The 22,623-nt window shown below is 41.0% G+C and overlaps 1 protein-coding gene across 3 annotated transcripts in view; it reads right to left on the bottom strand.

The window, feature by feature from the left end:
- Window positions 1-22,623, bottom strand: part of LOC139938442 (usherin-like) — a 64,776-nt gene that overhangs the window by 4,653 nt on the left and 37,500 nt on the right. The window contains exons 45-63 of one of the 3 annotated variants that reach the window (XM_071933977.1): window positions 21,916-22,124; window positions 21,069-21,162; window positions 20,404-20,683; window positions 19,659-19,718; window positions 16,958-17,145; window positions 16,193-16,404; window positions 15,095-15,255; window positions 13,532-13,729; window positions 12,412-12,566; window positions 11,734-11,935; window positions 11,136-11,243; window positions 6,982-10,133; window positions 6,244-6,363; window positions 5,233-5,468; window positions 4,751-4,968; window positions 3,929-4,114; window positions 3,162-3,236; window positions 1,929-2,164; window positions 1,390-1,602 (exon numbers count right to left, since the gene is read on the bottom strand). In XM_071933977.1, the coding sequence (XP_071790078.1) occupies window positions 1,390-1,602; window positions 1,929-2,164; window positions 3,162-3,236; window positions 3,929-4,114; window positions 4,751-4,968; window positions 5,233-5,468; window positions 6,244-6,363; window positions 6,982-10,133; window positions 11,136-11,243; window positions 11,734-11,935; window positions 12,412-12,566; window positions 13,532-13,729; window positions 15,095-15,255; window positions 16,193-16,404; window positions 16,958-17,145; window positions 19,659-19,718; window positions 20,404-20,683; window positions 21,069-21,162; window positions 21,916-22,124 (6,303 nt within the window). The remainder of the gene's footprint in view (window positions 1-1,389; window positions 1,603-1,928; window positions 2,165-3,161; window positions 3,237-3,928; window positions 4,115-4,750; window positions 4,969-5,232; window positions 5,469-6,243; window positions 6,364-6,981; window positions 10,134-11,135; window positions 11,244-11,733; window positions 11,936-12,411; window positions 12,567-13,531; window positions 13,730-15,094; window positions 15,256-16,192; window positions 16,405-16,957; window positions 17,146-19,658; window positions 19,719-20,403; window positions 20,684-21,068; window positions 21,163-21,915; window positions 22,125-22,623) is intronic. The other 2 variants (XM_071933985.1, XM_071933994.1) reach the window with 2 other exon arrangements.

The raw sequence follows: 22,623 nt of genomic DNA, 5'->3' as shown, positions 1-22,623 counted from the left end.
GTCTGATCATCCAGGGCATGGGACACTCAGTATCTCGGCATACTCGGTGCGTGAATCTGATGAACAAAACCGGATGTTAGAGCAACGGGTCGCGTCTACTTTGACCTCTTAAAACCGAAGATAAACCGGATCGGGTTTAACTCTGTGCTGTCTGAACGCAATGGGTTTTTATTTTACGACCACCCCCCGCTGCTCGTAAAAGTTAGACCGGTTCGGGTCTAAGTTAGCACGCTGTCTGAACATACCCAAAGACAGAAGGAGGAAAATCAGCGGGTCTATTGAGAAGTTGGATTTTGAAAACAATGAATTGTTTGAATAAATGTACTCTCTTTCAGGAGACACCAGGGGTGGATTTCTAGTCCTATCTCGAGTTAGGACGAGTTACTCATCCTAACTTAGGACTAGCCACAGGTTTTATATATCTCCTAGGACTAGTCCTAACTAGTCCTTAGTTAGGACTAGTCATTACTCTTTGTGAAATCGACCCCAGTTTCAATAAACCTTTTTTGAGATATGGCGGACACAATGCTTCAACACGATAAGGTTTAGGTAAATTTGTGTGTTTACACCCCAACCAAACAGTACACTCCTATCACCTCAAAATAGCTTATGGGAGCTTAGAAAACCACAACAATAACATTATAGGATTGCAAAGAACAATCTAGGATAGGACCAATTATGTCTTAACATGCAAATCACTCTAGCAACTTTTGAGAAGTAGAATTAAGATTACACAAAGTAAAGCTTTCAAACATTAACAAAACTTCAGGAACCCCTCTCCCAGACAAACAAAACAGCGACAGCAACACCACCACCAACAATAACAACAACAACAACAACAACAACAACAACAAAAACAATTTAACATTATGCCAGCAGAGAAACAAGAACCAAGATTCCCATAACCCAGAGACTAGCAGTCTGAAATCAGCTCTAATACTACAACAGAGGTATAGAAAGGCGTAAAATATAAGGAAGTTTGAAATACAGACCAGGGCCCAATTTCATGGCTCTGCTTATCATAAACAAAGAATCAGGGAATTCCGCGCTTACGTCACGGGTATTTCACTTGTTAGCAGGGAAAGTTTTGCTTGTGTGCATGAGTATTCTATATAAGCAGGCTTTCTTTGCTTATACATAGCTTGCGCAGAAATTTGGTGCTTGCCATCTAAACAAAGAATGGGATTCGCAAAGGCAGAATTCGGCGGTAAGCAGAACCATGAAATTGGGACTAGAAGTGTATCCAATGACTAAAGATTCTTTTTCTAAAAGAACTCACAGTACCAAGTAGAGAATACCTAAATGCAGAGAGATCACCAGCACAGAAGAGAACAATGCGAATTGTTTGTGAACCTCTGGCCCTGTTCTGCCAGTATTTCCCATACTTACATCAGCCATACTAACCATGCCACTGTCGAGCTTGTTCGGGATCAAGACCCGTGCATCCCAGCCGGAGTCTTCAAACTGCTTCATCTTCTCGGGAGTGGTACCCCTACTGTAGGCCCCCGGTGCCTGGGAGGCGTTCAGGAAACTGGGATTGAGGTAGGCGTTTCCGAGGCTATGCATGCTGCCTGAACGACTGATGGCTTGGGGTATGGGGTCCTGTAGGAAGAGACATTGTTTTACTTATGTCATGAAAATAATTTTCAGCTCCTCAGCAACTAATATTTTCAGGGAAGCTTTATACTATCATTATCTTCAAACTGTGTAAGTTTAGTGTAAATCTGTAGACATTGTGTTTTTCGTTCTACAAAAAGTACATAGACCCTTTAAACAAACCAAGCATGCAATGTGCAATGTACATGGACAAGCATACCCACTATGAGTCCCGTGACTCCGGTCACCAAATGTGTCTAATACATAAAATATGATTGGTCAATACATTTTGAAATACACTTTCTGATTGGTTAATTCATCTTTTGACTCACCAGTATGCTCTCAGTCTCAGAGTACTTCCCGCATGTGTTGAAAGTGAAGTTACCGCGTTGCTGTCTGGGCGGCAGAGGTCTGCGCTCTCGCTCGTAGGGTTTGCGTGTTCCCATACGACTCAGGAAGATAGCGATGAGTATGAAGAGAATGACAACTCCAATGAGGACCATGATGGCTATGAACCAGACAGAGGAGTACCAGGCTACCTGAGGTATGGGGGTTGCGCCTCCATCGACTTCAGAAGATGAAGGGAAAATATATATATCATATTAGCAATGGCTAAGTGTCTTGCTTAAGGACACAAGTGTCACGGCTGGGAATTTGAACCCACACGCTGCTGATCAGAAACACCAGAGTTTGAATTCGGTGCTCTTAACCGCTCGGCCACGACACTTCCAGAATGCAGAGCAAATTGTTTGTCAAAAGTAAAACATTTAGATTTTCAATTTTCATTCACATCCACTTTCCAAGCGAAGGTAATAAATCTTCAAACAAAAATAAAAGTTACTCAATTCTAAGAAGCAAAATTCAAGTCATTATTGCAACCTTCACCTCTTTAATAATGAGAAGAATATTACTTGTAACGTGCCAGTATCCATCACAAGTGATGCTCATGAGGCTCACAAATACAAAGATATTTTCATAAACAGGTCTGTAGTTGCAATCTTTTGTCATAAAAACAAATATTTTCATAAAAATTCACAAGGAAAGTTCTGTCTCGTAATGGGATAAATGATGCTCTAAAAAAAATGTGTTTGATTTTTCAATTCAATTCATTCCACTCTGTGTGCTCAGTAAGGGAGCGCCTCAAAAGTCGGGCACGTTCCTAGCGCAAAAGAACGTTCCTGCGGGCATATGCCCGCGATCCAATGGATCGCGAGCATATGCCCGCAGGATCGCAACATCATGACAAAGTATACGCGGAGCGTTCCAAAAGACAGGTCCTGTGGAACGGACAAAAACGGCGGGGATACTCTTGCGATCCAAAAAGAACGTTCCTACCGTTCCGACTTTTGAGACGCTCCCTAATAAAATGTAATTAATTGTATGGACAGACTTTACAGACGAGCAGAGTATACTGTTCGAAACGTTGAGACCAAACCGGCTCTTTTCAGAGCCACCACTCCTTCAAAAGAGAATTTACTCATAGTTGTACCCGCAAGTTTACTATTCATATTTATAGTTACTCTTAAGACTCTACACTGATTTGGAATTACCACAGAGTCTCTTACCTGGTGGTTCATATATAATGGTTGGATACGAGACACTCCCTGATGTTGTCTTACACATGACAGTCAACTCATATTCTGCAAAAGATGAAAAAACATATACTTCTCAGTTGAAAACATATTGGGACAAATGTTTTGCTTAGAACTATACACATTTTTAAAACTTGCCTAAATCTCAATAATCCATAAATATATGGACTACTGGAAAACTGTGATGATTAATTTAAACACAAACATGTAGGGAATAAGTGTCTAAAATAAAGACTGGCTCCCTCAGAAAGCATATATTTTTGTAAATATAGACTGTCAGATAACCCAAGTATTTTTTTTTAATACGGAGTGTCTAAATAAGCACTGACATTAAGGGCATTAATGTTTAAATATGGACTTGGTCAGACAGAAAACCCAGGGCCTTAGTGTTTTCATGTGAGACCTTAGTGTTGAAATGTGGACTTACTCTGCTCGGACACCAAGGGTGTTGGTGTCAAAGTATGGGATAAAGCCTGGTTCATACTTCCAATTTTTTTGTCAAACTTCGTATCGCTACCAGGCTTTACTCATTCAAAAAAGCCAGAGAAGTGTTGTTTAATATGGACTCATTCTGCCTTACAACCAAAGGTATTGATGTCTAATCATGGAGTTAATGTCATAAATAACTGGACATTAGTGTTTAAAATGGACTTATTTTGCCTGAAAACCAAGGAGGTTGGTGTCTTATCATGGACATACTGTCATAAATCACAGGGCGTTAGTGTTCAATATGGACTTACTCTGTGGTTTGAGGGGTCGGTTAACACCAGTTGCGATGCCACTATACACAACATCCCCATTCTCTGTGAGTGCATACTCAGTCAGCATGCTGTTGAGTCTAAAGCTACCTGCCCAGTTGATGTTAATCAGCTTACTGGTTGAGTTACTGACGATGGTGGGTTTGATCTCTGGAATATACACTGGAGCTGTAGAAATAAACAATTATAATAGATTCACTTTTAAAATGTTGTGGTTTGGTATATTTGACCCTTTGTCATGTAAATATTTATAGTGTGCGTTTTGCGGTCGCAGAGGAGATCTTAACCCTTTTAAAAAAAACATAAAAAAACCAAAAACATTTTGTCTAATGTGTTAGTTCCCAAAGTAAAAGAAAAAACACTCAACTTTGAGGCATATTTTTGTGGATCATTGTATTCTACTTTTAAAACATCTTTCTAACCATATGCATTTCATAACAAACAATTTCAAATGCTTTTCATAGACCAACTCGTCCGATCCAAGGCAACGTGTGCCTTTAATCACCAGGGCCCAATTTCAAAGCCCTGCTTAACAGTAAGCAAATTTTTGTGCTTACTGTAGCAGAAAAATTTGCTAAGGTGCAAGCGTATTTCACAGGCTAGCAGAAAAATTGGGCGCCCATATTGCGCGTTTCCCATGGATTTGCATCGTGACGTCATTTATTTTTGTGTGGTAAGCACCAGAAGGTTAGCATGCCTTTTTGCGTGCTTACGGTTAGCAGCGCTATAAATTGAAATCGCACAGTAAGCACAAAATCGGTCGCTAAGCAGCACTATGAAATTGGGCCCTGGATCCATGCCTACCTGCTGCGAGTGTTGCTTGTATTGCAACCGGTGATTGAGTCAACCCTTCATCGTTGTAAGCTACGATCATGAAGTCATAGTTAGTGTACGGCCGTAGACCCGTAGCGTTATGAGATAAACCCAGGGCTTTGTCTAACATCTGGAAGCTGCTCACGGTGCAGGGTTGTTCAAATGGCTGAGCTGTTAGAGGACACGATGCTCTCATGCGAAGCTCAAACCTTAAAATAAAGACAATCATAATATTAATTATGATTTTTATCATTATTGATTTGACTTCAACAAATACAAGTACATCAAAAAAGCACAGTAAAAGTGAAATGATAACACAACAAACCAATCAAAATAGTAAAGAACACAATTTATTCAGGCAATTCATCGTAACATCATTCACCAAATATACCACTCGAAATAGAAGATAACAATGTTATTGAGAGCGCCCTCAGGCGGTAAAAAATTCGGCGGATTGTTTTGACAGTATTTACCTGACAATGATTCCGTTTGTTTCCGAGGGGAGCTCCCACGCTACATAAGCCCACGTTGCCCCAACTTCAGAGACTACAGGCTTAGCTAGGCCACTAGGCAAGGCCTGTATAGTTCTGATTAGAGCTTGTTCACTAGTAGTGCACCCCCCTGATGTGCAGGCTCGTACTTCATATGCGTAGATGGTGTAGGGCTGGAGTCCGTCATCGGTGAAGCTTGTCATTGTAGTTATGATCAGCTACATGGAAATACAAAAAACATGAACGATAAGTAGGATTTGAAACTTTGCATGGTGGAAATACGATATAGAAAGGTTTGCGGTAACACCATGTAAACTTGAGTTGAAACCAACGGTTCTTTTCAGAACCACCCCCACCTCATTAGAGATAGTCATTATATGGTGTTACCGCAAACCTTTCTCTAACATGAATGATGTTTCTGCCAATTGTTTGCTGACTAGATATTATGCTTTGTACAAATGCTCTTTTTATTCTTATCATTTGTTTCTCTTGTGGAAATGCTGATGTTTCAGACTTCATATGGTGTCATTGCAAAGAGGTTTTAAGTATCGAAATCTAGTTCTGGTGGTTTAGTCATCGGGTGTGGGTCCCAATCCTGCTCTACATGTATATAACTATAATTGCTTTTCTTCACCCAAGAGTAAGAAATGGTTCCTGTGATTGATTTAGCTTAGTGTGCTACATACTTGGCAGGACAGGCTGTATACTCTCCAGGGAGCTGAGATGGTTTAAGGCATGTAAGGAATGAAGTCTAGGCCTATGGCCCAGTGACCAGAGGTAATAATGTTTGAAGCGCAATGATCATTCTTTGGAATCAATATTATTATAATATTTATTTTCCCCAGGTAAAAATTGTATGATGTGTGAAATGAACATGGTGTTGCAGTGGAGTTGAAATTCCATAGGAGTTTATTCCCCTGGAATTCCCTGGGGTTTGAATCCCTGTGAATTGGCTCAGTGTGACAAGGGTTTGCATCATCATAAGATTGTTACCTCAGTGCCATTCCTGATGATGGTATAGCTGGATATATCTCCATTGGGCTGGCTTGGTTCTAGGATGTTCACCATTAAGGTAGTGGCCTCAACGTCGGTCAACGACGGCGGCTGTAGTCCCTGAACACAAACATAAAATGGTCAAAGGAATTATTTTACAGCAGGGGCAGAAATTTGCTAGCTGTAAAAAGGTGGGTTCTAATGCTATCCGAGTCCCATGCATGAAAATTTAATAAATGAAAATGAAAATTTAATAAGAAATAGTATTCTTTATCTCCAATTAAACTAATGCATTAAAATGTACAATTTGTTCAAGTGGTTCTAAAGGCATTTTTCTTTTAGCGTTGGAAAGAAAAACCAAAAACAGTAACATCATTATCAATGGAAACCTTGTGGTATTTGATTAGCTTATTTCTGTGTGCAGATTTATTATTGTCCTGAGGGTACAACAAGTACAGGTCAAAAGTTGATTCTGCAACCAATTCGTATCTCACGTGAATGTGCAACAATGTTGTATCTCAGTGTCCATTGACTTTGTGTGTACATCAGAGCAATTTTAAGCAAAGTTCAACATTTTGACATATAAGTGCAACTAGTGCTGTCAATTTGAACCTGAAAAAAGTTTAACTTCTTTATAGTTTCCATACAACAGTAGCCTGGATCACAGTAAACTTTTTACAATAACCAGCTGAAAATAAATCCGACTTTCAAAGTTGAGAAAAGTAACTTTTTGCTTACTTGTGGTGGAGCTTCCAGCATTCTAACAGGGGCCCAAGAGCTGGATGTTTCTCCCGCCGAGTTTGTTGACGTCACCATGTACTCATAGGTCTCATCAGGTATCAGGAGCGGATCCATGTCAGTGAACCTTGCGTTGGGTCCATCATACATTAAGATCGGATCGTCGCGATTGCCTGTCTGGCGGTAAACTCGTCGGCGGTACAACTTATACCCGAGTATAAGACCGTTTGGTTGTTGTGGCAGTCCCCACTCGGCAAGCACCCCGCTGGCCACGCCTAAGTTATCCGTCAGAGGGGTGAGGGTAGGGGCAAGCTGATTGGTTGGGACGTTTTCTAAGGTGCGGGCGTGGGCACGGTCGCTCAGAGCACAGCCTGTGAGAGTACATGCTCCGATGCGGAACTCATACTCGGTGAAGAAGTCCAGGCGATGGGCGTCAAAGCTGAACTGTTTCCCAGAGTAGAGGATGTTACCCTCAAGGTACAGGGTGTAGTTTTGGATGTCACCGTTGGGGTAGATCGGTGGAAGCCATGTTGCCCTGATGGATGAAGAGGAGAGGACTATAAGACCTGGAGAGCCGAGTCCAGCTGGCGAGGAGGAAGAAGTGAAGACGGTTGCCGAGTCGCTGATGGCTTGTCCCTGGCTGTTGAAAGCTGTCACGACATAGGAGTACTCCTGCCCAGGTGTTAACCCTTGACCCCCGTCACCAAAATCCTGGAATCTCATTGCGATGCCGTCGTAGACTAGCTTCCCGTCCCGACGCAACTCGTATCTTAGGATCACCCCGTTTGGCATGCTTGGTTCTGACCATGATGACTCGACAGCGATCGCACTCAGTGCTCTCAAGACGGGTGGATTCATGCCAAATGGACGGGCCTCAAAGGGTCTACTCACTGTCGGGAGACTTTCAGTACATCCTCCCGATGTACAAGCAACCACTGTGAACGAATACTCTTGATAAGGCGTCAGGGCTGCACTGGTGTATTCCAGATCTGGACCCGAGTAGATCACAACTCCATCCATTTTCAGTTCATAGCGGACGATTTCTCCAGCGTCCAAGGAAGGACTTGTCCAACTGACCTGAATGGTAGTAGAGCTGAGAGGGTTGGCCAGTGGAGGAGCCACAGTGCCAGGAGCAGTTTCAAGAGTTCTTATTTGTGTTGGTGAACTCACAGTACATCCACCTCCGGTGCAGGCTGTGATGGTGTATGCATAGACCGTGTAAGCCGTCAAGCCTTGATCGGTGAACTGCTTCAGGGAGTTTGCTTCAAAGCTGAACGGAGCGCTGATATTCCTTGTGAGTAGGTATCCTGTGATGATTCCATTGGATTCTGCTGGCTCCGTCCACTGCACCTGTAAAGTGGTTGGGTTGTTTGCAACATGGTTAACCACAGGGGGCGATACACCCACAGGGGCAGCTTGCTCAGTCTGCACAGAAACCCAGGGGCTTGCTACTTGACCAGCAGCATTCAAGACACTAACTTGGTACTCGTACAACTTGTGGGGTTGTAAGGAGTAGTCAGTGTAACTGTACTCCTCTGCTTCGGTGCTGTACTGCTGATGTACAATCCGAGTGTCAGTGAAAGGGCTATCGTCTGTATCACGTCTACGTCTACTCGATGTCGCTGTGCGTCTCAGGATGTCATAGCGGAGAATCCTTCCATTGGCTGAGATGGGAGGTTTCCAGATGAGCTGTACCGAGGAGGACGTGACTTCTCCTAAGGAGGGTGGAGCTTGATTGGCTGGAGCAACCTCGGCTGTAACGACCATCTGCGGTTCGCCTCGACCACATCCGACACTTGTACACGCTTCCAACACCACGATGTACTCAGTGTAAGGGTCTAAACGCCGGAAGAGATACTCCCGTGTTAGGCCGATGTAGACCGGAGTAATGAGGTAGACATCTTCGTAGATACGATATTCTTCAATGTGCCCGTTTGGCTGTCCAGGCTCTGGCCAGCGTAGAACGAGGGAGTTGCCGCCAGGTTGTTGAACCACCGAGAACCGACCGATCTCTGCTGGGACACCCTCTAGTGTGGTTATCTCAGCCCACGGACCAGACGACTCCCCTGCACCATTGATGGCGACAATACGTACTCGGTATGCGGTGAATGGTGCCAGCCCATAGAATGTGGTCTGAGTCAGAGATGAATCTACGGTAGCTGCAGGTACTACCGGGTTCGGAAGAGTTGGATCATCGGCAAGCATCTGGTGCTCGATTCTGTAACCCGTTATCAGTCCGTTAGGGAAAGCAGCCTCCTCCCAGGTAGCTTTGATAGCATAGGAGCTAATGGACTCCAAGTCAGGTCGTGATACACCTTGAGGAGGGGCTTCCAGAGTTCGTACACTCGCCCAAGGACTGCTACTTATCCCTTCGGAGTTATGCACAGTAATCCTGTACTCGTACAGAGTAAATGGTAGCAGATCACCTCCAGCATTGGTGAAACTTGTCTCCACCGGACCAGCTTGGTAGACGAGGTAAAGTTGGCTTGTTCCATACTCTCGTCTGTAGATCATGTACTTGGTGATATTCCCGTTGGGACTTGAGGGCGGACTCCAAGACACTTCAACCACAGTGGATCCAGTTGCTTTAAGGGTAGGCTGGTCCTGTCCTAGGGGCGGGGCCTCAAAGGTGCGAGCGAATGCCTTTGGGCCACGCCCGCATCCACCATCAGTACAAACCTCAACTCTCACATCGTACAATCTGAAGGGCGTTAGATTCTCTACGATACGGGATGTTTCCAAGTTGCTGAAGAAGGCTCTCTGCTCAGGGGTACCGCTCAGAATCACAACGCCATACCGTCGGACGACGCCGTTAGGAATGGTCGGTGGTATCCACGTTGCGCTGATGGACGTCGAGCTCAGAACAGTCAAACTCGGGGTGGAGATTCCTTCCGGAGCACTGTCTGGGGTCTGGCATGTGTAGACAGAGCTGTTGGTTCCACCGGCCGACGTGGACGCTTGTAAGATGTACTCGTAACGCGTGTTAGGGCTGAGGTTGGTATCGGTATACATCAGGCTAGATCCAGAGTAGACGAGACTATTGAAGCGATAGAGTCGGTAGGATGTCAGGATACCATTGGGGATCGCTGGCTGGGTCCAGTACAGCTCCAGAACGGTAGAACTAACGACGACGTGCACAGGACTTAAAACGCCTGAAAGAAATATAAAAAGGAAATTGTAATTAATCAAAGTTTACCTTCTAGTGCTGATTCACATCATATTTTCAAGAAGCATCTGAAATCACACCTGTTCCCACAATGATTGTTTGGTTGTTTATGATTTTAATTTGCAATTTTGAATCATCGTTGTCATGTGATCTTGATGAAATGGCAGTATATACATAACATTTTTGTAATGATGCATGTATGTATAATGATGCATCTTGAGTATGGTAATGTCTTTGTAGTAAATTAACATCAGATTTTTTCTTAACTCCCTTGAGTAATTTACTAGAATCCTACACCGTTCTAACAAAATCCAACACCATCTGGTAACTCAACACCCAAACTGTTAGATTCTGATTATGGGAGGATTGTCTGACTGCATGTAAAGCATGATGTTCTGCGCCTTGAACACCCAGTAGGGTGGATACGTGCGCATTACAAGTCTTATTATTATTATTATTTATTATGATCAGTTTACTAGTGTAGTCTTCAGCCCAACAACCAAGCCAAACAGAGTTCAGTTTCATAGAACTGCTTAAGCAGGAAATAATGCTTACAAATTTTCTACTGAGCAGAAATGTGCTGTAAAAAAAATGTGTTTATGTAAGTCGCCAGACTAACAAGGCTTGAAGGCCACTTCAAGGTTTGGGTTACAACCATTTTTTTTTCCAGGGGCCTATGCCACATACTCACAGGGCTGTAACAGGGTTACCCCCTTTACAGTCCATACGGATGTAGGCTTGGGTATCATCAATCCGAAGCCTGGCCGGTAGAGCAGAAAGCACTACCTCCCTAATTTTACACCCTATGAAACTAGTGGAAAAAATACACCACTTATCACAAGAACCACTGGCCATTTAGTGTGACTTTTGCTTTGCTTACAGTTAGCAGTGATTATGGAATAGAAACTGAGCTAAGAGAAGTTCCATAAGCAGAAATGCCAGCTTAAAACGGATTCTGAAACTGGCCTCCCGATCATAGCTTTCTTACCTTGTGGTGGGGCTTCAGGTGTAGTAACTGAGACAGCATTACTCGTGGTACATCCCGCTGCTGTGCATGCTACGAGGGAATATTCGTAACTTGTAAACGGTGACAAACCTAGACAGGACAGAATGGAAGGTCATGTTGAAGAGCAAGTACATATTGGTTTAGAGTCTGATTGTTGTTGATGGAATGGAAAGAAATGCTTATTTCTTTATGCATTTATTTTGGCATGAGCTTCGATTATGAAAACTATATCCAGGATAAAAAAACAAAAATGTGAAACATTTTCTAGCACCATTTCAATACAATATTTTGGGTGGCGTAAATTGTCAGCTGTTTATTAGCAAATTTAGACACAACTTCACAAACTCTCTAAGTGAAATGATCGTTCAAATGCATTCTATGCATTTTCAAAAATTTCAAGTTCTTGTAGATAGTTAGGTGCTACGCCGCTGATAGACTGGTGACAAACCTTGAAACAAACATGATCACTAGTGTCAAATAACCCCCTAAAAAGTATAAGGCCTGCACTTTGAGTGGCCTATTTGGTTTGGGAAAGCACATAAATAATTCATAAGTATTATTGATTTAAGGATCTGCTTACCACTGTGAATGTACTCAAAGCCGGTGGCGTCTCCCACGTATATCGGATCATCTTGACCGTTCTCTGCTATTCTATACTGTTGGATGACGCCGTTTGGTCTGCCTGGTATACGCCATGTGATGCGGACACTGGTAGCATCAATGGATGTAACTACTGGATCAAAGAGATTGGCTGGTACATCTTGCAGTGTGGCTGCAGTAACCTATAAAGAGGTGGCAAAACATTAAGGAAAAGCTCCATTAAAGAAAGAGGCCAGAATAATACATCCTTTTTGTCTGCACTAACTCACACCTGTTATCTCCATGTATTCCTTTTCCAAAGATGGATCGTAATCTTGTCATTGGATCAAAAACAAACAAGAGTCCAATTTTATATCTCTGCTAACTGTAAGCAAAGAATTGGTGCTTCAGACAGCGAATTCCGTGCTTACGCCAAGCGTATTTAACAGATAAGTTGGGAATTTTGGCTTGTGTGTACTGTATGTGTACTCCATGTAACTAGGCATTCTTCGCTCACACAGATAGCACAGAGAATCGGCGCTTGTCCTTTAAGCTAAGAATGTTGATTGAAAGCGCAGGATTCGGTGCTTGATCTGTAAGTGAAGAATAGTGATCTATTAACGCAGAATTTGATGGTAACCAGAGCCCTGAAACTGGGCCCAGTCGTATCAGTACTTACTGGTGGACTGTTGGCGCATCCAACACTGGTACAAGCTCCTAAGACGTAGGTGTAGTGCTGGTAAGGCTGGATGCCTTGACTATCTTCAAGTGATGTGGCAAGACCTCTAAAGATCTCAATGCTATCACGTCGCAGGATGTACGTCGTTATAACACCTGTAGAATCAGAGAGTTGTAATGAATTATTTATTGAGTCTGACTGTGAAGTTATATGGAGACATCTTGACATATGTTAATGTAAATAATAATTTTGATTTGGGAACCTCACACTGTGAGGTCCATTTTTTCTGTTTGTTTTATCTTGCAATTTGGAAAAGCTGGCGGGTTCTACGAGAGTACTTTGGTGTTTGACTGAAATTCTTGCAATATTTTCTATTTTTTATTTTACCCAAAATAATGGTGATCATCTTTTTGTACGGCTAAAGATGGAGATCTACGAACATTTGCAACTTGCAATCATGGAGATTTTGTGGAACAGTCAGGGAAATATTTAGAATCTCATTAAACATAACAGGGAGAAAATGTTTGGTTTATTTTCAGGGGAGTTTATGTAGAATTTTGCAGGGAAAGTTTGAAGCTTTAGAAAGAGGACTATTTGTCTACATTTCACTGATATTTTTAAATGTTTATTACTACCATTAGGAAAAGCTGGTGGTTTCAAGGTTAAAGGAACAGGTTGCCTGGAATCGGTCGAGTTGGTCAATGAAAAACGTTTGTAACCGTTTGTTATAAAATGCATATGGTTAGAAAGATGATTTAAAAGTAGAATACAATGATCCACACAAATTTGCCTCGAAAATGCATGGTTTCCTTTTACTTTGCGAACTAACAAGGTCGGCCATTTATGGGAGTCAAAAATTTGACTTCCATAAATGGCCGACTGTGTTAGTCGACGAGGTAACAGGAAAACCATGCAAGTTCGAGTGATACTTGTGTGGATCATTATATTCTGCTTTTAAAATATCTTTCTAATCATATGCATTTTATAACAAACGGTGACAAATGCTTTTCAAAGACCAACTCGACCGATTCCAGGCAACGTGTTCCTTTAACATAAATGTTTGCAATATCTTCTGTTTTACTGTTGTCTATATTTCACTGTTTTTTAAAAATTGTTTTACCATTTGGAAACGCTGGTGGTGTCCAAGTCAGTACGATGGTGTCCAGCACCCCAGCAGCTACCCTCCACTCTGGTGACGCTACGTCTCTTGGTATATCCTCATTGGTCAGCCCATTACTGTACTCGCTAGTTGCACTACCAACGCTATTATGAGCTGTGATGGCGTACTCATAGACTGTATATGGTATCAAACCCTCATCTGTTGGTCAAACATTTGATACTAAGTTATAATAAATCACAACTATCCAAGCAGCTACTTCAAGGTGCTGTAATATCAAATAACAAGTAAACAAGTATTAAAGGCAGTGGACACTTTTGGTAATTACTCAAAATAATTATTAGCATAAAACCTTTCTTGGGGACGAGTAATGAGGAGAGGTTGATGTTATAAACCGCTGTGAGAAAAGGCTTTCTCTGAAGTGCCATAGTTTTCGAGTAAGAAGTAATTTTCCACGAATTTGATTTCGAGACCTCAGATTTAAAACTTGAGGTCTCGAAATCAACCATCTAAATGCACACAATTTCGTGTGACAAGGGTGTTTTCTTCTTTCATTATTATCTCGCAACTTTGATGACCGATTGAGCTCAAATTTTCACAGGTTAGTTATTTTATGCATATGTTGAGATACACCAACTGGATGTGAGGCTAGTCTTTTACAATTACAATAGTGTCCACTGCCTTTAAAGGAAATGAACCCAAAAAAAGAACGCATAATATTTAGTTCTTGTATAGTGCTATACTTCACTGGGACGTCTCAAAGTCCTCACAAGTTGTTTTCCTTCAAGGTATCAAGCTATGTTTGAAATATAAGACCCTTTTTTGTAGCACCATGTATGGTTTACAAGGTGCTGTGTGTGACGCATTCTGAAGCCTACCATACCAGAGAGCACTTACATGTAACCCCTTCTCATTTGATTTGATTTGATTTGATTTGATTTATCTGGCTTTGAAGCCAAGGACTTTTAGAAAAGAGAACTGTACTAGCCAAGAAACCAAAATAAAGAGAAGACAAGGAGTCTAAGATGTACATGTATGTAGGAGGAAAATCCAAGAGAAATATTTCACATAATAAAGCCTTTTATAACACACCTCTTGCTTGTTCTGTATTCTGGTTGGCTGAAACACGGTCACGTGGGATGAACTAATATAGGCTAGTGATCGCGCGCGCGTTTTGCGGTAATAGTACCAGAGCGGGCAATAGTCTTTGAATATAGTGCCCGCGGTAACAGCGCCCTCTCTTGACTTGAACTGTGAACAACAATTACAAAATTCCTTTTTCTGTTCTTACTTGACATTTAAGACCGAGCTGTGTTATAAAACACATATTGACTGGCATAATAGGGTAACTAGTGTACGTATATTCCCCCTCGGTCGCTCTTCTGGTCACTCAAAATGCCTCGTGGGAATAAATGTACACTAGTTACCTCATTGCCATTCAATATGTGTATAATAATCCCTACAGGGAAACGTTGTTTCCATAATCATCACCTTTTTTGTAATCATGCCAAAGAGAGAAGAATACACCCTACCTCTGTTGGACACACTCTGACTACAGTTACTCACCTAAGTAAGTATAAGTATTAGGTCCAGCGATTGTGATACTTTCCAAGGCGGAGAGGCAGATGTTATCCACTCCAGTATTAGAGCCAGAGGGAGGCAGAGGGGCCGTCACAAACTGTGCATCGATCCTGGCGCATACATGAGTGTTCTTGTCAAAGTCACACCTGTTTAGTTACATAAGAAAATCAAATGAATCTCAAACAATAGATGTTATGCACAGGATGTTAATTGAGTAGGGCGTGTTTTGTTATACCATGGCAACATTATTATTAGAATTTTGTTGTCATCTTGAAACATTGTTCATAAATACCTAAGACAGTTTATCCATTCTGATTGGTCAAGAGCCCATTAAAGGGTGTTTAAACGGATGATATAACACCAGTAAAAGAGCTTGCACCTGTGCTTATAAGACAATTTCTTCATTCCTGTTGGTCGAGAGCAATGGCATGAACATTTGGGCCACATCACGCGATACGCGCGACGCGCACACCAATCTCCTTACAAGGAATTGTTTACCAGAGGGCCTTACCATTTCATAGCTAGAGGGGTGTTGTGTTGAAAGAAATCATTGAAAAATTATAATTTTTGCATTTATTTTACTTTTTGACCAAAAAGTGTTGATGTTTTTTGACCGAAAAATGTATTTATGAATGGGAATTAAAGTGTGTTGAATCAGTTTTCAACTAGTGGTTTAAACCCGCCATGGCCTGGTTCTTGATCATTTATCTCGACTTCGTCTCGGTAAAATTATCAAGAACCAGGCCTCGGCGGGTTGAAACCACTAGTTTAAAACCTCTTCACCACACATTGATTCCCTTATTATAACGGAGTAGGCATTACATAAGCAGACGAACAGTTGTTAAAAAAGAGAAACTATTCTTCATTGTTCCCTTGAACTTAGGGCTTTTTCGTACAAAGCGCTGGAAATTGATCGACTGTGGGAACGATCATGGTAATGTACACCGGTAAACATAACTGATGTTCACCGAGCAGCAATGGAACGTGCGTCTTTGTATCACATCACAAGATTGGTTCTCGACCTTAAAAACAATTTGTCACCGAGGTATAACAATCTACATTGTACAACAGATCAAAACTGACCTATTGCAATACGCCATTCCAGCTTGGCTGATAGGGCACGACATTCCTCCACCACAGTTTCCTTCAACGTTAGTAGCTCTGTCTGCGCATACATGAGTCAAGGGGTTGTAGCCCATGGTGTTACAGCAAGCCTGGGACGGGGTGATTCTCTCGGCACCACAGCATTGATCATTGGCTGCCTGCTTCTCTTGCACTGTTGCATAAGGGTGAGCCTGAAACAGAAGCAACAATTGTTAAAAAAAACCCAATAAATTAGGCGCAGTTGTAAAACAATGGTTAAAAAAAACCCAATAAATTAGGCGCAATTACCAACTATACATCCCCATTTAACTAAAAATTTGAGGTTGATTTTTTCAATCCTGCACTTGCATTACTTGAGAGAATCATATTGTAAGGCTCAGATGTCAATGGGCCATCAGAAAGGTTTAATAATCAGAGAACACACATAAAAAGACTAAAATTTATGGTGAAGCAGACTTAGGAACACAGCTGTTGTTGTATCTACGGGCTCTAAATTTGAAACAAGTACCTGTAGTAAGCTGGTCGTTATTTCTAAGGATGCCATCTTAAATTTTGAAAAGTCTATTTTAAAAAACTTGGAGACAACTGGAACTTACAAAAAGAGGTAATAAAGTCTCAAAGACAGTGGGGGAAGATTAAGCTCATTACAAATTACAGAGTATGAATGGTCTCTGAACGGTCTCTGCAATAAGTATGGCAATCACTCATTCTTAATGATTTCCTTTTGAAAAACAATTGAGTTACCTTGGTAATGCCAGCCTCAGATGAGCAGCACAGCGTCACAGAGAGGTCAACGTACTCTACTCCACAGCACACCTTGTTAGGTTCAGGGTCATAGGTCATGGTGTCGTCATTATCTTCACAGCAAACCTTGTCAGAGCCGACAACATCAGCGCCGCAACACTGGGCGTTGTAGCCGTCTTGGAAGTTGTCTATTGGGAAAGAATGCAGTTTAGAATGTTAGGCTATGTCTGAATGAGTGGCTGTCAGTGCAGCTGCGACTGTGGCTTGAGTGGCTGCCCCTTGAGTGGCTGGCACATTACTTGTCTTATTTATTTTCAGCTTTAACTGTTCTGCCATCTTGTCGCTTCGAATTTGTTGTGTCATGTATTATGTTCATCTGTCCTTTTGTCTGTCTGTCTGTCCTGTCTGTCTGGTTGTCTCGTTTTCTTGTCTGTCTGGCTGTTTTTTACAAGCTTATGCTTACCAAAACGGCCCCGTACTCTATTTATTTATTCATGTTTACTCTTACTTAAAGAAATGTATTGCTTTACTCCGTAATACATGTAACTGTTGTTATTCTTTTATGAGAGTATGGAAATAAATGTATTCTTGAATTGAATTGAATTACCAGCCATAAGAGTTATGTTAATAAAAATAATAAATTAAGGGTGGTGAATCATCCTCACTCGCAGCTTGCAAGCTAACCTGCAAGGGATGCGGATACAATATGGTTAAGCCGCAGGCATGTAAAGGCAAATTTGTTGTACCAGTACAAAACCAAATGTTCATAATTATTTTTTCACACTACCAAGAGATACTTCAGACAGAAAACTGCCCCAACAACAACAAAACAACAAAACAAATAAATAGTTTTCTCGCAGACAACAAAAATGTGAAAGATAAATAGTAAAGCACTGGTGATATACCTTTACCTCTGAATGATAATTGAATGATTGCTTTGGTGGCGTGATGTATTTTTCGAGTGGCTTATTTTACAAATTACAGTATGCAGAACTTCTGCTGAATCATGATACAAGCCCGGTTCATACTTCCTGCAAATGCGAATGCGATATGAATGTTGACGTCACAAATTCGCAACGAAAAATTCGCAGCAGTTCAAATCTGCTCAACTCACTTGCGAATACCGCTGCAAAAGGAGGGTTGTGAAGTCAAATTCACGTCAAATTCGCTTCGCATTCGCAGGAAGTATGAACCGGGCTTTACACTATACAACTGTGAGATCATCAACTAGCAATTTTTTTGCGTTTGGAGAAGTAGACAAATTCAAAACAGTGAATCATCTACAGAATGGAAAGCACACCTTCCATTAGTTTTCTGGAGAAAATAGAAGATCTTAGACAAAATACTTCTAGGGGATTTTGTACCTGAAAAGCAGTTGCTGAACGTTTCACATTATGCAACTTGCTCCAAAATGAACCAGCACTTTATATCATCTTTCAAATTAACATCACGTACAGTTCAGAAAAATTAAGCCTGGTTCAAACGTCACTTGAATTGCAAAAGTGAAGCAATGTTTTCCTTGGTCAAAATTAGAAAGCAGTGCATACTAATGTTTGCAACATACAAATTTGCTTTTGATTTGCTTTGCATGAAGTTTGAACCAAGTTTTACTAATCTATATGACGCAAGAAACTAAGTAGATAAAATCAAACGACAAAGGAGTGTGCTACAAACAGAAATAAACCCTAGAAAGCATTGAGAGGTACAGCAACTGTGCATATTTTAAGAGGGACCATTTTAGGGACATTCACACAGTTACTACATTTCATGTTTTTTAGTAGATTTTAGTTGGTTCATCAACATGACTTTGCTTCCCAAACCAACCAATAACGATAAAATTGGTGCGCACATACACAAGAAAACAATGTCACTGCATACAACATAATACATACAACACTGTCGGCAACAGAAAGCTCACTGTTCTCCATTGGTAAATTTCACAAAGCTACTAAGCAGATGTTATCACTGAGAAGGTTTAGGTAAATTGTGTTTATCAGAAACGGTTTACCAGTCAAAATATCAGGATATACATATATAGCATTTGTGACTGGTTTTCTGCAATTATTTTGCTTAGCACAAAAAAATCATGCTGAGCAGAAACATTTTATAAGCCAAAATACCATGTGACGTACACCGTTTGTCATTTTTGTGATGACTGGTTTTCTGAATATTTTTTACAGTTTACCAGCCAAATTACGCGTACCATGCAAAGTGTCTGGTTCACTGCTAATTTGCTTAGCAGAAACAAGGTCCAGGTTACAATTCTTTTTAATCAAAGTCATGGGACGAATAGGTACAAAGTTACTCTAAGGCCGTGTCCGAATTGGTGGCTACGGATGCGGCTACGACCATTGCCAGGGCTGTTGCTAAAGGCGTCCTATACTTCAATGCATGATGACGCGGCGATCCGGCCGTAGCCGTGGCTGTAGCCGCCAATTCAGATCCGGCCTAAAACACTGGTGTAACTAATTATTAACAGACTACAACAACAGTTGGAACTTGAGAGGTCTAGAAAGGCCACACTGAGGGTTAATCAACCAGCAAACCAACAGGAAGTAAGAGGTGAATGGTCAAGGGTGAAAACGACCGGTCTAGAAAGGTCACACTGAGGGGTTAATCAACCAGCAAACCAACAGGAAGTAAGAGGTGAAAGGTAAAGGGTGAACACGACCGGATACAGGAAGTTCATAATGTGAATTACCATCAAATGTTACAAAGGTCATCTGGCAGCACAGCCCTTGGGTCTTGTCAAAGAAAGATCCTATGAAATTGGCAAAATCTCTCATCATATATCATGCAAGTGGGAGAAAATGACAAAACTGAAATGTGCAAAGTTCCTGTAGATTTCACAAAATGCAGTCAGTGGAATAGCCGATGTACTAAATAAGACTGTAGTGGGGTGGGTCCAATCTTGACTTTGAAGGGGATGATGAATAGTGAATGATTTCATACACCCTGTGAATATATGTTTATTTATAAAAATGTTTTTAACTAAAAATGGGGGGAAAACCTCAAAAATTCTGTTGAATTATTGGATTGTTGATGGTAGTTGGAAAGAAGGTGACTGAATGAAGGACATATTGCTTTGAGACACGCTTTTTGGGGTTATAACCATTTTTATAAACTTTTATTATTTCAAAAAATTTACTGGGAGTGTTACAGTAGTTACATTTCTTCAAAATGGGAACAACTCTCGTGGGATCTAACTGAAGAAAGGTTAGGACGACTGCATCAGAGTAAAGTGTGCAACTGTACAAAATTAATGACATGCGAGTCGTTCAGGCAAGAAAAGCTTTCCAATGAGCCCCAATCCAAAATGCAAAATCAAAATCAGCAAAAACAAAATATTCCATTGCTCATCAATCATCGAAAGAAGATTGAATAACATCTATGACGCACCATATGAGAAAATCAAAGTTGAGATGATCGACATATCTGACACGTACCTGCGCAGCAAATCTGTGGCCCTGCCGTGTCGAAGGGAATACCCCTGCAGCATGCATCACCGGCCCCCACGGCCACCCGGTCCTCATCAGGGTCAATGCAGCATATCTGACCGGCAGGCACGCTAACGTATTGACCACTGCAGCATTGGTAATCCAACTGGAAAGGATGGAACTGACCGCCGCAGCAAACATCCGAGGAGGACGACCGCGCAGGGAGGTAATTGGTCCCGCAGCACTCGTAATCGGGCTGTTGGTTGTGAAGAGCGCCCTCGCAGCAGACCTGTTGCATCAAATATTTATGATAATGATAATGGAGTACAGTTATGGTGTCAACAAATTAACTAACTAACCTGTACAAACTTCATTTCAAAGGCTGGTAGTGTTTTTAAGATAATGCCAAAAATCCGGAGGGGTTTAGTCCACTAAGGAAGAATAATTTGTATTTGGAATAAACAATCTGAATTTCTTTTTTACATTAACATTTAGCAAATTAACATTTAATAAAAAAAATGATATCTTTTTCCATAATCACATTACCTCAAAGTGAAATGATTCTCAATTAAGTTTTCATTTATTTTTTAGAAGTGATTACCTAATGTATATCTTCCCTTTAAGAGACACTTGTTACTATTTATAAAGAAACTTGTGACAATTTTTTGTTTTACCTGGCTGCCTGAGTAACACTCGCCTCCACAGATGCTCTCTGTTATGCTACACTCAAGATAATCACACGAGTCTCTGACTGGATTCGAACCCTCACTGTTGAATAATGAATAACAATGTTAAAGTATATAGGATTTGAGGCATTGCATGGTGAGGTATCAATATATATTTGGTTTGCGGTAACATCATGTGTGTATCTACTTGCCAGGTACAGTTTGTTCTTTAGCGAACTGTCTTGATATATTCTACTACCCCGGAGTAGATTTATCGGATGTTCAGGAGACTTCTAAGTTCTGAAAAGAACTGTCCAGCTTTATCATGTTAAAGTATGATAGATGTTATTTATTTGCATCACAAATAAATAATACAACTTGGTTTTTACCCTTACAGCGATGTGTATCAAGCACTGTATACTTCTGTGGACAAACCATGGACAAATCACTTGGGTGGGATTTAAACCTGCGTTATTTGCCTGCGATTTTTTTCACAGAGCTTGGGAAAGTACTGAGTATATAAAGCTCAACACTATATCGGTGTCAGGGTTAAAAAAAAAAGTTGTAATGTTAAATGTATAAAGCTTAAAACAAACATGATATTTGGTCTTTGAAAAAAGTAGGAAACATTCTACTGAGTCTAAAGGTTGACCTAAATGTACACATGGTGAAGGGCCTTAACGGAAGGTTGATCCGCATGTACACATGGTGAAGGGCCTTAACGGAAGATGCTAATAGACTTTTCACAATGTTATATGCCCATTGAGTAGAGAGAATATTATGCCCATTGGAATGATTTTTAAGTTGATTCAAAAGTTTTTGTAAAAATTGAATGGAAAGATTGAAGGCGACTCACTCTTCCATGCATGGCATGTAGTTCCTACGGAACAGTTCATACTGTATGATGATGCCGTTGGGCTGGGCTGGGGTCGCCCAATTCACATCGATGACCGAGGAGCCCAATACGCGTAGGTTAGGAGGCACTATACTCGTTGGGGGCGCCTCAAGAGTTGTGGTCAAGGTGGCGTTACTGAGGAGGCAGTCGTACACTGTGCAGACTTCCACCTGAAATTAATTTTTTGATACAAAGCAAATAGTAACATAGACGGGACAACAGTGAATTAACCAAAACAAGTTTTTTAATATTAGTCAACGTGATTTCTTTTCTGCAAATGTAAACGGAAATAAAATTTATTTATTGTTTTCCCCAAATTATGCTGCAATGTTTCTCTCACAATATGTAATCTTAAGGTTGGGCTATTTAAAAAAAAAACTGTAAGAAACTAACAAGTGTGACAAACTCAAACGATCTCAAACAACCCAGAATAAAGCACGGTTAAAGGAACTGGACTTGTGTGGTAATTTTCAAAGACAAGTATTCTCACTTGTTGTATCCAAACATTTGCATAAACCAAATCTGTGAAACTATTGGCTCATTTGGTCATTGAAGTTGCAAGAAAATAATTCTTCCTCTTTATTGTATTTATTTCTGTGCTTTCAGATGCCTGAAAAAGACTTCAGGTCTGAAGTCTTTTGAAATTCAAATATTTCCTACAATGTTTTA

The sequence above is a fragment of the Asterias amurensis genome, chromosome 1, assembly GCF_032118995.1.
Source record: "Asterias amurensis chromosome 1, ASM3211899v1".
Classification (NCBI taxonomy): domain Eukaryota; kingdom Metazoa; phylum Echinodermata; class Asteroidea; order Forcipulatida; family Asteriidae; genus Asterias; species Asterias amurensis.
This window is presented reverse-complemented; position numbering and strand designations above follow the sequence as displayed.